Genomic DNA, 17,349 nt, shown 5'->3' with positions numbered 1-17,349 from the left:
GCGCTCATGCATACTATGGTAAATTCCTACTTTGCACTTTCAAACTGCGCGCTACTAAAAATGTTTATTTTTTTCATAGAGAATGGTGTCTGTCACCACGTGCTAACTGATTAGCACAGGATTTACATGCGAGTCCTTACAAAATAGGTGTTAGTAAGTGTTCATGTTTAAATTTTTTTTTTAATTGTCGCACACTAATGGCACCATTAGCGCATGGCCATTGATAGGGAAAATGGAAAATCGGCCACTTTCTGGCTGCTGTAAAAACGGCCTTAGCGCATGGGAACCTGCCCTTAGTAACTGATATTTTAGCTGCAGGATAAATTCTGCTGTGTTTCATAAGTTTACGTCTTCATTCATATGTGACCAGCGATGCAAATATTGTGATGATATGATGCTATAACTGATTCAGCAAGATATAAATGTAAATGCATTTAAAAATCTGTATAAAATTTGATACACGTATTGTGCCAAGGCTATAATGCTACCAAGAGGTAATGTACTTCCCTTATAAAAACAACAATGAAATAAAATAACACCCTGATCAGAATGCTGTGCATTAGAGGAGTTTCATTCCATCCCAAAATTGTACACTTAGTAGTACAGAAGATGGGATGTAATTTTTTTAAAAATTTGGCTGCGAGTGATATTAGGAATGGGCTGTCATTTGCGATGAGTCATTCACCGATAATAGTGCACACTCATCTTTGAGTGTGTGCTCTGTGCAAAGAGGGTGCACGGTTTCTGACAGTGTGTGTGCATAGGTAAACCATAGGGAAAGAGTGTGCCCTCTTTGGACATAATGCTGACTCTTTAAGAATAGTGTGGACTTGTAACGGCATTCGTTCCAGAACAAAAAAAGAACCTGGGAAAAAAAGGACACTCACATTTTCTGACTGCCCACCCTTTATTACTTTTGTAAGTAGCCTTGAGTATTTTTGTAGAAGTGGTCTAAAAATTTTAAGTAAGTGAAATGCATTAGACCTGAAAATTTGACACAGTAAGCAGTCCTTTCCATACCAGCCATGTGTGCCTGCTTGGATGAACCTGGGTAGGTACTTAGCTTCCTAGTTTGGCAAACGCTGCCTCCCACAGTGGCAATATTCTGAATCCTGCTCCCAACCCCATGGCTGCAGTCAGCCCTAGCCTAAAAGATTAATGGCATCACCCTATTGCATACTGCATAGGAGAAGGTAGCCCAAAGCACCCCTGCATCCCATCCATCCTTTCTCCTCCTGCCATCTTTACCCATCGAAGATAGTGTGTTTTAAAAAGAGGGTTAGACTAGAAGGGTTAAAAGAAGGAAGATGGTGTGAGTTTTGGGGTGTAAGAAGAGATGAATCTAAGGATGAGCCTTGGGAATGTGATAGGTGGGGAGAGCCAGAGTGTGTACGCCAAAGGACTGTCAAACCAACAAAAAAGGGTCCAGATCTCCCGCAAAACACATAAAACAACAAAGAAATCGAGAGAAAAACCAAAATAGCTCTTACTCTTTGTGGTTTCTTTCTGGTCTATTTTGGTTTTTCTCCCACTTTCTTTGTTTTACGCCAAAGGACTGTCATCAGACGGGACCACCTGAATGTCATAGCAGGAAAAAATATGCAAATTACTGCATTAGAAAATGTAATACAAATTTGTATCAAAGTTCTGCAGTAAATTAATAAAATTCAAGTCTGATGAGCCTACTCTTCACCACTTTGAAACTTTTTTAAGGATAAGCAGTCTGTTAGTGGATATCAAGAATGCTGCCCCTCACCCTTAAGGATTGTCCCTCAGATAGCCTGAGCCACCTTAAACCCATTAGTTCTGCCCAGGGAGAGAGTGAGACAAGGAGAAGTGGAGCTGAAGGTACAGGAAAGAGGAGGTATAAAAGGTAGGGGCAGACTGGGGTTAAGGAGGCCCAGGGAAGGAAGAGTTGGATCCCCACCATATGCCTCTACAACTTATGTCTAGCAACAGTAACTTGGCTGAGGTAAGTCACTTTTGATTTGAGACTGGTAAGCCTTGCCCTGAGGTCTGGCTAGAGCCAGAACTGGAACTCGGAGAAAGAAGAGCTTACAGGCTGTGTTTGGGGTGTGGCAGCCAACAGTTTCAGACTGTGTTTGGGCCCTGTCAGCCACAGGCCCTGGTTAAGACTGTATTTGTTAAACCAAAGATACTTTTCACCCTGTGTTCCTGGCCCTGTGATGTAACAGGCCTCAGGTTTTCTTTGAACAAAAGAACTTATTTTCAGCTTTACACCTTTGTCTGGCTATGTTATTGTGCAGGCCCACCCTCAACCCTCGCTCCTGGTATCACACAGTCAATAAATATAAAATAGGAGTGAGCATTCATTAGGGTTTTTCCAATTTAGTTTGATAAATTAACACATACTAATCAATTTAGTGTGCCTTAATGTGACAGCTAATGTTTGTTTAATCAATTTAGGGCCTCTTTTACTAAACCGCACTAGCGATTCCCACATGGCAGTGCCAATGAAGCACATTCAAAATGAATGTCTGCATTGCTGCGTCGGGAATCGCTAGTGCAGCTTAGGAAAAGGGGCAGTTAGTGTATGCTGAAAATTCCCTATTAAAACAAATGTGTGAAACTAAGAAAAGAAATCTGAAAATTAGGGGGGAAAAATCTTGAAAAAAAACGAAATCTAGCCAAATTTGTTTTGCCTGTGTATATCCCTAATGTAAAATATAAAGGTTATTAACTGGTTGTGTAGCATATGGTTTACTTTGAATTATGAGCTCAGGGTCAGGAAGTGCCCATTACTTTGTCCATAGTTGATGGCAAAATCATTGGTCACTTCTTTGGTAGCTATTGCATCCTTTTAACATTCATGTGCGCATAGTATGTAATCCTGGGGAACCACAGTGTAAGCATGGACTATCCCTAAGGCTGATGGAACTTCTGTAGGCTGGCATGTTGCAAATGTTGTGCTCTCTCAGTATCTCTATACATATAGATGTGGGATGGGAACCTGTAAGGGTACTTAGTTGTGATGGAATAGTACCTCACAATAAAGATACCTCAGATTCCAATTCTCCAAGAGCTTCCCTTCAGTTGTTTTTTTTTTTTTATTGTGATGCACTCTATTTGCTTAGAAAAGTGGTATATCCAGAGATTTAAATGATTAAAACTTAACTATACTTACCTTGCTGTTTCTGAGGTTTCTGCCCTTTCTGCTGTGCCTTTTTCCTGTTTATTTCCCATCTACTCTTCCTTTGTAAGAGTAGAAGGGTTACCTTCCCTGAGTGGTGCTTGTGTAGCCAGTTCATTGAAAAGAATTGGATTAATGCACAGAAAATACTGCCTAGGAAAATGTGAAGAATATGTTTGGCATTTTTATTTCAGTGTAATATTAGAGTGAATCTTGTTTAGATAATCTTGTCACTAAACTTCCAAGATGACTGCGGAGGCCTTATAGATATAAGTTGCACACTTTAAACTTACTCTTTCTGTGGTTAGGGTTTAAGGGACTCTTTTACAAAGGTGCACAGAAAAATGGCCTGTGGTAGTGTAGACACGTGTTTTGGGCACGCGCAGAATAATTTTTAGCGCACTTGTAAAAAATGCCTTTTTAAAACTTTTTCTGAAAATGGACGTGCGGCAGAATGAAAATTGCTGCGTGTCCATTTTGGGTCTGAGACCTTACTTTCAGCCATTGACCTAGCAGTAAAGTCTCATGCGGTAACCGGGCAGTAATGACCAATGCGCGTCAAATGCCACTTGGCGAGCACCCAATATGCACGTCTGGAAATAAAAATTATTTTTGGATGCACATATTGGGCGCTTGCCAAAAATGGAATTCCTGCAAGAGCCATACAGTAGCCGCACAGTAACTCCACTTTGGCGCGTGTAGACGCTAACGCGGCTTAGTAAATGGGCCCCTAAGCTTTCTATTGACATGATGAAAGTTTTGCATCTTGACAAATGTATAAAATTAAAACTAAGCCATTCAAAAATAGAGGAAGAATCCAACAGAACAAATGCAGAAAAAAAGAGTTGGAAACTAGGAGAAAACCACAGCAGTGTGGTAAGTCACTTTATTGCAGAGGGACCTGACGTGGCCACGTTTTGGCATGCGCCTGCATCACGGGCTAAGTCTATGCTCCTGGTTTCCAACTCCTTTTTTTTTTCTGAAATCCAACCTAATGTAGAACAGCTCAACTTCAGAGTTGCTATGAATTTTTGAGTGCTAAGATAGTATAACCACCAGTGGAAAATACCAGATATGCCAACTCCCTCCACCCCCCCCCCTCATGTGAACATAAATGTGAAATTCAGTTTTTAGTATGAAAGCAGTTACTATTTATTTACAGGGCAGTGATCCATGTTCTTGGCATGGAGTCATGGTTCTGTGCAACAGCATTCAAGCAGTGGGAAAAGAAATGTATGAATCAAGACCAAATAGAAAACAAATTTTGAACATGTATTTGGGCAAGTATTTTGTCCCAGGATGTACAATGAAATCCTTTAAATATGGAGTGTATCACTGTTCTTAACAACATTACAGCCACAAACCTGAGGTTTGGGAATAAAAAGCAAACCTGACTGTGCATTTTTAAGTTAAATTAAAACCTTCCTTTAAAGTTGTTTTTACATGTAGCAGAAACCGTGCCTGGTACACTGGGCTCTAACCAAGTTAGTGCATTTTTCGGCTGTCATATTTAAAATTCTGGTATTCCTAGAGCACATTATGATGCTATTGGGAATCATTAAAGCTGCTCTATCTTTGGTTACTGCCACACGATGCACTCACAGTGCATTTAAGGGTTTTATTTGATTAAAAAAGAATGTGTTGGAAACTGTAGTGCTGTATTTTTATTGCTTTTCAACACATCTGAAAATAATTTTTGTTCAATGCCTAAGTCACCCAGTCTCTTTTTCTATCCATGTGGTGTGAGGGTCAACCATTTGCTTATTGAAAATGACCAGAACCTGATGAGGCTGAGGTAATTTTCAACAGGATAAAAATTGAAAGGTGCTACAGAACCCATGCACACATATGAATTTGACTGCATTGGGTATGCCGCTCATTATAATTTTATATCATATTTATGTTACTTGAATGTTCTAAGGCATGCTTCCTTAGCGTCCCTCCGGCCCAGCCCAGAATGTGACTGATGGGTTGTGCACGCCTTCCAGCAGGTGGAGACTGTTTATGTTACTTGAATGTTCCAAGGCATGCTTATTAGGTGTATCATTAGTATTATGCTAACATTGTATTACATCTCTGGTATTTGAATTCTATGCTGTTAAATGTGTATATTTTTGATACTGTTTCATGGTAGCTTTGTTAAGTTTCAATTTACTATTCATAAAGGTGGTTAAATCCCAATAAATAAATAAAATGAAATAGGTGTTATCTGGCCCTGCATATATGCTCCCATGTGGGCACAGTTTACTAATGAGTTTTATGATAAATTCAAAGCAGGACAAAGCTTTCACCAAACATGGTCCCTGCACATCATGCAGAGTGTCGGTCTGTAGATATTATGTACCATACACCTTCTGAGGGAAAGTAGCCTTATTGCTTGTGTATTAGTATGCATAGGTACTGGGTTTGAATTCTTATTCCTTATTTGTTTCAGGTAGGAATGAATTGATAGCGCGATACATCAAACTAAGAACAGGGAAGACACGGACCAGGAAACAGGTAAAATACGTTTTGGGGAAAGAATGTGTGCGGAGGATGATAAACTGTGTCATGTGTGTTTGAGCTCCAGGTTTGTCCTCATCCCCACTCCGTCCTTGCAAGCTTTGACCCCATCTCCACCCTGACTCTGCAAACTCAAATTCCACTGCACTATTTCCATCATTTTCGATAAGACAATCACTCGCTTTTTGTACAAATGAGTTTTTGTACTGTAGCAGGGATAGGATGGGGACAAACTTTGTCCTTATGTCATTCTCTACACACTACTGTTTAAATGTTCATGCCTTAGAAACATTTATTAACTGACCACTATGTCAGTAACAGCTTGTCATCCCTTAGGGAAATATTCCATCCTACAGGAGCATGCGTTTTTTAATCCCAAGAAACTGTGGGAAGTCCTTTTATAAGAGGGTGCCTGTATCACAGTAATGGAAAGGCATCTATTTTATGCTTATCCTATCAAATAAGCACCCAGAATCGGGTCTGATGGCGTAGAAATTCACACTGACTTTGAAAATATGCTCATACTGCACAACTCTACACCTGTTTCATCCATATTTCACCCCTGGGAATGCTTGCACATGGGGCATGTGTAAGTACATGTGGTTGTTCAGCATGCGTTTTTACATGTACATATATGGCCATGCAATTTTAGAAAAGCTCTTTGGCCCAGATTCTACATAGGTTGCCAGAATTTGGGCACAGTTCCTAGATTGTTAATGAGCCATTAACAATCAGTAATTGGCGTTAATTGACATGCATTTGAATTTACATATAGAGCTGCCCTGTTCTATAAAATGTGCACCTAAATTTTATAGTGCACAACTTAAAAGCGGGTGTGGCCATGGGAATATCCCCACAGACCACCAAACGAAAAGTAGACAGGTCTGGGGCGGCACTGGGAGGGAACCCAAAGTTATGCGGGTGTCGGAAATATTCAGTGCTCAAGAGCTGTCCTAAATAAGGCTGCTTAGCTATGTGGGTGTCGATGCTGAATATTGCCGGCACCCGCATAACAAAAAAAAAACAACAAACAAACCCCAGAGCCCCTCCTTCTGTTCCCCCCAGCCCTGGGCAAAAAGAAGCCTTTCCCCTAGAACCCCCACCCCCACTGGCAAGATAGGAGTATTCCCCCGGGTCTGTCTATAGCCCTGGTGGTCAGCATCGCTCATCAGGGACAGGAGCGCAGCCCCCTCATAGTAAGTAGGCCCATGTTGGGCCTACCTTGACAGCAAGGGACAAGGGTATTCGGGGGGGGGGGGGGGAGGGCTTCTTATTGCCAAGGGCTAGGGAAAGGGGGGAAGAGAAAAAGGGGGCATTGTCGGGAGGAGAGAGGGGGCTCAGGGGCTCTTCAAAGAAGTTATGCGGGCCCCCAGCCTGATATTCAGCTGGAGCTGCATAAGTACCAGCATCTAACCCATCCCAAATTATTCCCCGCTGTTCAGTGCTGGTGCCTGGACATGGCCTGGCACTGAATATCGGGGGATAATTTAGCCGGCAGCAGTCAGCATTTAAAAAAACCACTGACTGCCGCTGGCTAAATATCGAGGAGAATTTTATAGAATAAGGTCATTTATGTTCTCAACTGCCATTAGTTGCACACCAGCATTTACACCAGTTTCAGCAGGCATAAGTGCAGCATCCACAGGTAGGCTTAAGTTCCGTGTTAAACTAGTATTCTATAATGAGTGCTCCACACAGTGTCCTCTTCCCAATGCCTAACTTTAAGCGCCTTTTATAGATTTACTCCCTTTGTGTTTAAAACAGATTTTGTGTGGAAAAACCTTTATAAAGTTGCCCCATTTATGGCTAAAAGTACATATACCGTAAGGTATATAACTATTTGTGGACTTTCTCATAGTCACAAAGGAGCATTCAATGAAGCTACAAAGTAGTACATTTTAAAACAAACCAGAGAAAATATGTCTTCACTCAATGTGTAATTAAACTCTGGAATTTGTTGCCAGAAAATGTGGTAAAAGCAGTTAGCTTAGTGGAATTTAAAAAAGGTTTGGATATCTTAGCGGGGTTTAAAAAAGATTTGGATATCTTCCTAAAAGAAAGTCCATAAGCCATTATTAAGATATACTTGGGAAAATCCACTACTTGTTTCTAGGATAGGCAGCATAAAATGTATTGTACTGATTTGGGATCTTGCCAGGTATTTGCGACCTGAATTGGCCACTATTGGAAACAATATACTGGGCTTGATGGACTTTCAGTCTGTCTCAGTATGGCAGTGCTTATGTTCTTAGCTTTCCAGAATTAAGGGCTAAGGACATTAAGCTCCTAATACATGGTTAGCACATGCCAACAGAAATGCGGTAAAGTGTTTTGCAGTATTTTCTGTTAGCACACAGTTACCTGCACATTACTGGTTTGTTATTTTGTAGAAATATTTTTAGGACGGGGTGTGTCAAGAGTGGAGAGTGGGCATTCCCGCTTTATCTAGCTAGTGTGTTATGATTAGTGTGCGCTAACTGGGTAATGCAGAATTAACGTGGGAGCACTTAGGGCCAGATTCTATAAATGGTGCCTTATAAATCGGCGCCAAAAAACATTTGCTTAGCGCGATTCTGTAAACTATGCCTAAAGTTAGGCGTGGTTTATAGAATATGCTTAGTGGCCGTTCTTGTGACTAAAATTTAGGTGCACCCATTTAGGCCACCTAAAACTAGACCTAAATACCTGAGCCTAACTTAGGCTTAGATTGGTTGTATTCCATAAGTTCACATAGTTTTCTGAAATGCCCACGACCCACCCATTCCACACCCAAGGCCATACCATCTTTTCAGCTGCACGCATTAGAATTTACATGCACCATGTTATAGAATATGCCTAGAAAGTTGTGCATGTAAATTCTAATTAAAGACAATTAGTGCCGCTAATTGGTTAAGTGCTAATTATCGGTGCTGATTGGTTGTTAATTAAGTTGTGTGTGCAATTTGGCCATGTGGACAAATTAGCACGCACAACTTAAGGCGCCTTTTATAGAATTTGGGGTTAGAGAAGAAGTGGTAAGTACTCCTGTGTTAATTTATTGCATGTAATGTGCGCCAATGGAAGCATTAATACTGAACGTGCAAATAAAATGAAAAAGCCTCAGTGTCACACTAAATCTGGTATTAGCATGCAGGAAAGTGCTGTGTTAAAATGCATTGTCCATATTTTACTGCATTTTAGTAAAAGGTCCCCTAAATTTTAGTGCTACCAAGTTATATTAACACATTATTAGTAAACAGGTCCCATTGCAGAAAAGGGGCAGTAAAGCACATTAATACATGTTAGCACACACTAGTGTGGAAGCGCATTTCAGTAGCTCTAGCCTTAAATGCATTGTATACTGGAGCATCAGATTTGTCAGATGATGCGACAGATACACAGACCAATATAAGATTTAATTGTGAAAGCTTGGGCAGAAGTTCAAGTTGCTTTTTTCTGTCAGTCCCTATAGCTTGTTCTGGGGTAAAAATTCCCTGCAATAAGAAAGCCCAGGATTTTTTAAAAAGGGATATCAAATGACCCACAGTGATGTAGACACTTCATTCTCTGTAGCATAATCAAATGAGTTCTGTCACTTTCAGGAACACCTATTAGAATAGCGTGTTGTGTCAATTTGAATTAAATCGTTCAGAAATTCAGATAGTTTTGAATAATTGGTAGTACGTAATATTTTTTCCCCTCACAGCTGTGTAATTTATGCATTTAATCATTTGTAAAGCACATAGCTGATGTACGCAGCAGTGTATAGAAAACACTTTAGGGAGTAATTTAAGCATGTGCATACCTTTCTCCTGGAGGTGCGGACAGATTTTCAGAATGAAAGTGTGCGTGTGTGTGTGCGTGCTCCCTTCCACTTTGAAAATTACCTCAGGGAATTTTCGAACATATATTTGCCCCTGCTTTTAGCCTTCCCTGCCTGCTGTTTTTGTAGCTAGCAGCAGAGACTGAAGGTAGGAATAGGAAGGCAACTGAGGGAGAGGGGGAGGACGTGAAGGCAGTGCCAGACACAGGAAAGGAGGAGGCAATCTAGAGGAAGTTTCTGCATCTTGTGAGAAGCAGAAGACGTAGGAACCTCTTCCAAAAAAATGTCAAAATATATTTCTATGGGAGAAGTAGTTCAACAGCTGTAGTTTGCATACACTAATTCAGTGTTTCCCAAGTCGGTCCTGGAGTACCCCCTTGCCACTTAGGTTTTCAGGATATCCACATTAAATATGCATGAGATTGATTTACATACCCTCCCTCCATTGTATGCAAATCTCTTTAATGCATATTCATTGTGGATATCTTGAAAACCTGACTGGCAAGGGGGAACTCTAGGACCGACTTGGGAAACACTGCACTAATTCACAGTAACATTGTGATTAAGGAATTGCGCCTTTCAAAACTGCCTTCCCCTCTCATCATAGAGACACAGAAAGCACACACACACAGGCCTGCCAAGTCTCCCGCATTGGTGGGTCACCTCCCGCCAAAGCGGGAAATTCTCCCATTCAGCATTGAGAAACTGTCACCGCCACTGCTGCTTCTCTTGATAAGCAGCAGCGGTGGCAAAACAGCAAGCACGGGGGCGCAGCCTTCAGGCATGCACTATCAGCTCTGCCTCCAGTGATGTCAACTTCCTGTTCTGGGGCAGAGGACTAGCAGAACCAACAGCGCATGCCTGAATGCTGCAACCTGATGTTTTCTATTTGTTGGTTTCCCGCATCCTCTGTTGCTCATTGGGAGAAGCAGCAGTGGCCAGAAAACAGAAGATGCTGTGCAAGGGGGAAGGGAAGGGGAGAGTGTGGAGATAGAAGCAGGAGATGTTGAATGGAAGAGGGGTAGAGAAAGAGGAGACATGGATGGAAAAGGACTGGAGAAAGAAAAGATGGGGAGAAAGGGGAGATCCTGGCTGGAAGGATGGAGAGAGAAAGAGGAGAGATGATGGAAGGAAGGAGAGAGAGGGAAGACGATGGAAGGATGGGGAGAGAGGGAGCTAAAGAGAGGAGATGCTGGATGGAAGGATGTAGAAAGAATGCGGGGGAGACACTGGAAGGATGGGAAGAGAAGGGACATGCTGAATGGAAAAGGGGAGAGAGATGGAGACACTGGATAGAATGAAGGGGAGAGAAAGAGGGAAGATGCTAGATGGAAGAATAGGGAGAGAAAGAGGGGGAGACAGGAAGGCTAGGGAGAGGGAAGCTGCTAGATGGACGGGTAGGGAAAGAAAGAGGGGAGATGCTGGAGGGAAGGGTAGGGAAAGAAAGAGGAGATGCTGGGTGAATGGGTAAGGAAAGAAAGAGAGGAGATGCTGGATGGAAGGGGGAGAGGATAGAGTTAGTGAAAGACTGGAGAAGAGGAAGGGGCATAAGGGAGAACAAGGGTGAGGGAAAAATGAGAAGCCATAGGTAAATGAAGTAAAAAGAGGGAAATTAAAGACTGGATAGTAAAAAAGAATTACTGGGCAGGGAGGCAGAGAAATAAATTGAAGAAAACTGAAAGAAAAATGAGAAATGGATAGGAAACCTTAGCAAGAGAGTTAAGAGAAGACAAAGGAAAGCAAAAACGAGACTGGTACTAACACAATTAGAAAAAGTAAATGGCCAGACAACAAAGGGTAAAGAAAATAATTTTATTTTTAATTTAGGATAAAGTAATATGGTAGCTGTGTTAATAAAGGTTAATAAGGACAAGTAAAACACAAAATAGAAAATAAGGTGACACCTTTATATTGGACTAATGTTAATACATTTTTGACTAGCCTTCAGAGACCAACACTTACTTCCTGAGGTCAGGAGAGGGTACCATAACAGCAGTATACTGTCCTGACCTGACCTGAGGCAGGAGGTTTTGGCCTCTGAAAGCTAATTGAAAAAGATATTAGGCTAGTCCAATAAAAAAAGTATCATTTTATTTTCCATTTTCAAGTGCCTGAACTGAGGCTATGCAGGAGGGCCGGCATCGATGGCTGAAGCACGCTGCCGACTGCTGTACTGCTCAAACAGCATTGTAGGGGCTCATTCAATGCAGCGAAAAAAGAAGGCCCAGTGTTGCTTTTTTTGTTTGGAAGCTACAATGTAATAAATTTAAAACGATTCAGAGAAAATATTTCTTCACTCAGCGTGTAATTAAACTCTGGAATTCGTTGCCAGAGAATGTGGTAAAGGCGGTTAGTTTAGCGGAGTTTAAAAAAGGTTTGGATGGCTTCCTAAAGAAAAAGTCCATAGACCATTATTAAATGGACTTGGGGAAAATCCACTATTTCTGGGATAAGCAGTATAGAATGATTTGTACTACTTTGGGATCTTGCCAGGTATTTGTGACCTGAATTGGCCACTGTTGGAAACAGGATGCTAGGCTTGATGGACCTTTGGTCTTTCCCAGTATGGCAATTCTTATGTAGTTATGTACTTATGTCTGTCCCTAGCACAGCTCAGGTCCACCTGCACCTACTACCGCTCATGGTCTACACTAGCACCCTCCTCCCACTGATCGGGTCACAACCACCTCTGGACGAGTCTCCCGCTCTCAAATTATCCCCAATGATTTCTAGGTTACTAGGGCCACACTCCCAGTGGTCCCACAGTTCCCAGAAAGCACTCAGACCCAACATACAAACCACCAGGATTCTTTAGCAGTCCAGACAGGCAGAGTCAGTAAACAAAAAAAATATATTGAACAATGTACAAACAAATGTGCAATCAGCAAACATTCCTTGTCATCAGCAGCAGATGAATCCATTACGAATGGGTTGTGTCCAGTTACCAGCAGGGGGAGATAGAGAACACTGAAAACCATAGTGCCTCTAGGACGGCTAGCTCCATCTGCCTCAGTATTTCTCTATCTCCCAGCAGGGTTGGACGTAGCTTGTTCAGCTCCTTGAAGATTCTGCCTGGGGTTGCTCCTGTGCTTTTGCCAGTTGTAGCAGGAGTGGCTAAGTGGAGCCCACTTTAAAGGCACATAGGTTCGCCCTTTCCCTGCCTTTCCCACCCTCTTCTGCCTCCGGAGTACCTCTGTAGCTGTTTGCCTCTAACTTTCCTCAAGCGTTTAAAAAACAAACAAACCGCGCAGCGTGACCGAAGCTCGTGGACTTGGTCCTTTGAGGTAAGAGTGGTACTCAGCTCCTCCGGGGAGGGCCTGCGGCCGGCGTTCCAATCAGGATGATTTTGGCGCGAAGCCGCCATTTTGAATGTTATTCCGCCGTTTTTCAGCGATGGCTGCTGAGGGAGTTAAGCACTGTTCCCATTGTGGCAACCACAGATCAGCAGCGGGGCTCTGTAAAACGTGCTGTTTAGACGGTAGAGCCAGTACGAGCATGGTGAGCGATGATTCTTCCCGCTCGATGGAGCTAGCAGCAGGCGCCATCTTGGAAGCGCCGCATGGCTCGGCCCCCGCAGTTGCGGAGGAGTCTGAGTGCAGAGGGGTGCCTCGGGCCGAGGCTACCAGAGGAGCTCCGTTTCCCTTGGCTCCTAATTCAGAGACGGGAGGTCAGGGTGAGTTTTTCTCCCCGAGTTTGTGCTTATTTTACATAAAGCCTTCATGCTGAAAAGAGCTCTGCCGCAGGTGTCTGACACTGCGTTGCTACCTGGTTCCCCTCCGACTGATGATGGCCCAGGGCTGATGCCAGACATGGATGCCCCTGAGCGTTGGGATGCACGCTAAGCATAGACGGGTGAATTCCCCGTCGGAGAGTGGCACACCCCCCTTTTTCCCCCCATGGTTGGGCTGTGGGGACTCTGAGGGATCTGGCAGGCCTTCGTGGTCTGAAGAGCCAGAGGAAGGTGCCGGTTTGCCACTGGATCTGGATGATCCCACTGCGGTTCGGATTTTCCACCGTGATGAGCTGCCAGCACTTATCTCTGTTGCCTTACAGGCCCTCTCTATTGATGACCCTGTTCAAGCAAGGCCTCCTCTGGTAATCCGAGGATGGCGAGTACTAAAAAGCCTGCTCGTGCCTTTCCTTTGCATAACTCCATCCAAGAGCTTATTTCTGCTCAATGGGCTGACCCCGAGGGACCCTTGAAAGTGGCCAGGGCGATGGGACATCTTTACCCTCTGAGTGAGGAGCACTTGGCCCGTTTTGGGATACCTAAGGTGGATGCCTTAGTCACGGCGGTGACGAAAAAGACCACCCTCCCAGTAGAGTGAGGAGACGCCCTGAAGGACATTCAGGACCAGCGTCTGGAATCAGCGCTAAAATGGTCCTTTGAGATTTCGGGCCTAGCCTTAAGGGCGTCTGTTTGCAGTTCTTATGCTGCTCGAGCCTGCCTCTCTTGGTTACAACAGGCAGTGGAACAGCCTGTGGATGGTGCGAAGTCCCTCGCTGAGGTTGCACCGCGCATGGAGTCAGCCTTTTCATTTTTAGCTGACACCCTCTATGATTTGGTCAGCGCTTCGGCTAAACAGATGTCTGTGGCGGTGTCCACCCGCTGCCTTCTATGGCTACGGCATTGGGCGGCTGACATGGCCTCTAAGCAAAGGCTGGTGAAGTTGCCCTTTCGGGGCGTTCTGTTATTTGGAGAGGAGTTGGAGAAGATTGTTAAAGACCTGGGGGATGCTAAACCCTAGCGGTTACCTGAGGATAGGCCGAGGCCTTCTTCCAAGGGTCAACTGGTTCCCTCCTCCTCCAGACCTTGCTTCCGTGAAGCTAGAAGGTATCGCCCGGGGCACTCTGCTGGGTTTACTCAATGTGCCCGCTTTCAGCAGAGGAGCTCTTTTCGCTCGGACAAACTCTTCGCAGTGGCAGGCTCAAGGCCAGGAGTTCAGGGCCGTCCTCCACAATGATGGGACACCGGTCCACTCCTCCTTTACAGCTGTAGGAGGACACCTTTCCCTCTTTCTTGAGGAGTGGACCAAGATTACCTCAGATCGGTGGGTCCTGGACCTGATCAGATAAGGTTACCGATTGGAATTTGGTGCCCTGGTGAGAGACGTGTTTGTGGAGTCCTGATGCGGTACTGCCGTCAAACAGGCGGTGGTAGAGGAGACCTTACAAGTCTTGTTGCACCTTGGAGTGGTGATCCCTGTGCCTCCCGCCGAATATGGCTGCGGTCATTACTCCATTTATTTTGTGGTGCCGCAAAAAGGCTGGTCTTTTCGGCCCATTCTCGACTTAAAGAAAGTCAACGAGTCACTAAGAGTGCGGCATTTTCACATAGAAACCCTGCGCTCCGTCATTGTGGCGGTACAGCCAGGAGAATTCCTCATGTCTCTGGACCTAAAAGAAGCTTACTTGCACATTTCTATATGGCCCCCGCACCAACGGTTCCTCCGGTTTGCGGTGTTGGGAAATCATTTCCAGTTTTGGGGCTTGCCTTTTGGCCTCGCCACAGCTCCCCGAACCTTTTCCAAGGTAATGGTGCTAGTAGCTGCTTATCTCAGGTGAGAGGGTATCCGGGTTCACCCATACCTTGACGACTGGCTCATCAGAGTGGACTCTGCAGAAGAGAGTCATCATGTAACAGCCAGAGTGGTCTCAGTACTGCAATCTCTGGGCTGGGACGTCAATATACCCAAAGGTCACCTGACCCCCTCTCAATCTCTAGAATATTTGGGGGTCCGGTTCGACACGGCCTCGGGGTTTGTCTTTCTAGAGGGGTGCTTCAGCTCTGGCCTCCCATGCGGGCCCCTTGTCCAGCTTGGAACCTGGGGCTAGTATTAAAGGCTCTTCAGTGTTCGCTTTTTGAGCCCCTTGGGCAAGCTTCGGAGAAGGATGTGACTCTAAAGACAGTCTTTTTGGTGGCCTTTACATCGGCGAGACTGGTGTCTGAGCTCCAGGCGCTGTCCTGTCGAGACCCATTTCTGCGATTCTCAGAGTCCGGAATAACGGTACGTACTGTGCCTTCCTTCCTGCCGAAGGTGATTTCAGCGTTTCACCTAAACCAGCCTATTTATCTACCCTCCTTTACTAGGGAGGAGTTTCCGGAACCTTTTGGGCAGTTGCACCTTCTGGATGTGAGCAGGGCTCTGTGGCAGTATCTGCAGATGTCTAATGCTTTCAGAACCTCTGATCACCTTTTTGTATTGTTGTCAGGTCCTCGCAGAGGGTCTCCAGCGTCTAAAGCCACTATAGCCCGTTGGCTTAAGGAAGCCATTTTTTCTGCATATCTGCTATCTGGCCGGCCTCTGCCTGACGCCTTTAAGGCACATTCCACAAGAGCGATTTCTTCCTCTTGGGCTGAGACGGGAGCATTCTCTCTTCAAGAGAGATGTAGTGTAGCTACTTCTAAGCTCTCCTTTGCCCGTCATTACAGGCTGGATGTGGCTGCCAGGAGGGACGCGCTTTTTGGAACACAAGTGCTGGCGCATGGTGTGGCTTGTTCCTGCCCTATCTAGGGATTGCTTTGATACATCCCATTCGTAATGGATTCATCTGCTGCTGATGACAAGAAAGGGAAAATTAGGTTCTTACCTTGGTAATTTTCTTTCCTTTAGTCACAGCAGATGAATCCATGATCCCTCCCTGATTGACTCTGTTTTGTGTTCAGTTTTTCCTGCAGACATGTTCCCTCATTGGGAGAAGTTGGAAAACAGTCTTCAGGATTTCTGTTCTACTGCAGGAGGTTGAGTTCATCCCTCCTTTGTGTTGTTGCTCCTGTTCTGGGGCATTCATGTTATGCTACTTTGCGTTTTAACACTGCTTTGGAAGCTTCAAAATACTGAGAGGCAGATGGAGCTAGCCGTCCTAGAGGCACTATGGTTTTCAGTGTTCTCTATCTCCCCCTGCTGGTAGGTGGACACAACCCATTCGTTATGGATTCATTTGCTGTGATTAAAGGAAAGAAAATTACCAAGGTAAGAACCTAATATGAATCAATCATAACACTAACTAAACATTTGTTTACCGTCTAAAATGTACCTGGGAAGATCAGGAAATATAACTGTTTACTGAGCCTCAGCAAAGAGATCCAGCTCTCTTCTTTCTGGCCAAGACTGTAGCAACAGCCAGCAACTGCTGGGTAATTTCAAACTGCAGGCCAATCAGAGTCCAGAACTACAACATTTAAAAAAAAAAAAACCCAAACTGGTTTCGTCACTACAGACATTTCCTTTATTTGTGTTAACTAAAGAATGGAAAGGTTAGTTCTTTATAACAGCTTAAAACATAACATGCACCACCTGTTGGCCAAACTAGAGAAATGCACTTGTAGAATCAAAGGCCATTCTACAGGCTTAAAACATACTGTTTCTTCACAGATACAGGTACTTATTTTGTACCTGGAGCACAAGGAGCTGCAGTGGGAATTGAACCTAGTTCCCCTGGTTCTTAGCCCACTGCACTAACCACTAGGCTATGAGGATATATTGCAGTCTAAGCCCAGTCACATCATATTTTTTGGCTTGGAAACTAAGAGTCTTGGTCTAAAGAAAAATGACTATTTGGACAGAATAATAGTAGGTTTACTGAAGTCAGAGGTTTATGCTTGCATCATTTGGAAAAAATTTGCTTTCTGGTGTTTAGTGACAGAAGGGTTGATTTCGTATGTCTCTCTGAACTTTTTAGTGGAATTTGTATTCAGTGGTCTTGGTAAAGGCACACAAGAAGCAGTATTAATAGGATAACTTTGTGTAGATCATGTAGAATCACTTTTACTAATATTTAGCGCATGCTAATGGAAGTGGACCATTGCCCATAGGTATAAGATAAGATGCGCACCTCTTTTTTTTTTTTTGGACAAGACTTATTTTATTAATATAGCTTAATACTGTATTTT

At 43.9% G+C, this 17,349-nt stretch overlaps 1 protein-coding gene across 6 annotated transcripts in view; it reads left to right on the top strand.

Moving 5' to 3' along the window:
• Positions 1-17,349, top strand: part of TEAD1 (TEA domain transcription factor 1) — a 342,634-nt gene that overhangs the window by 218,032 nt on the left and 107,253 nt on the right. For all 6 annotated transcript variants that reach the window (XM_030200970.1, XM_030200968.1, XM_030200971.1 and 3 more), the window contains exon 4: positions 5,586-5,650. In XM_030200970.1, coding sequence (XP_030056830.1) covers positions 5,586-5,650 — 65 coding nt within the window. The remainder of the gene's footprint in view (positions 1-5,585; positions 5,651-17,349) is intronic.

The sequence above is a fragment of the Microcaecilia unicolor genome, chromosome 4, assembly GCF_901765095.1.
Source record: "Microcaecilia unicolor chromosome 4, aMicUni1.1, whole genome shotgun sequence".
NCBI lineage: Eukaryota > Metazoa > Chordata > Amphibia > Gymnophiona > Siphonopidae > Microcaecilia > Microcaecilia unicolor.
Note: the sequence above shows the minus strand (reverse complement) of the source record. Positions and strands in the feature narration are given on the sequence as shown.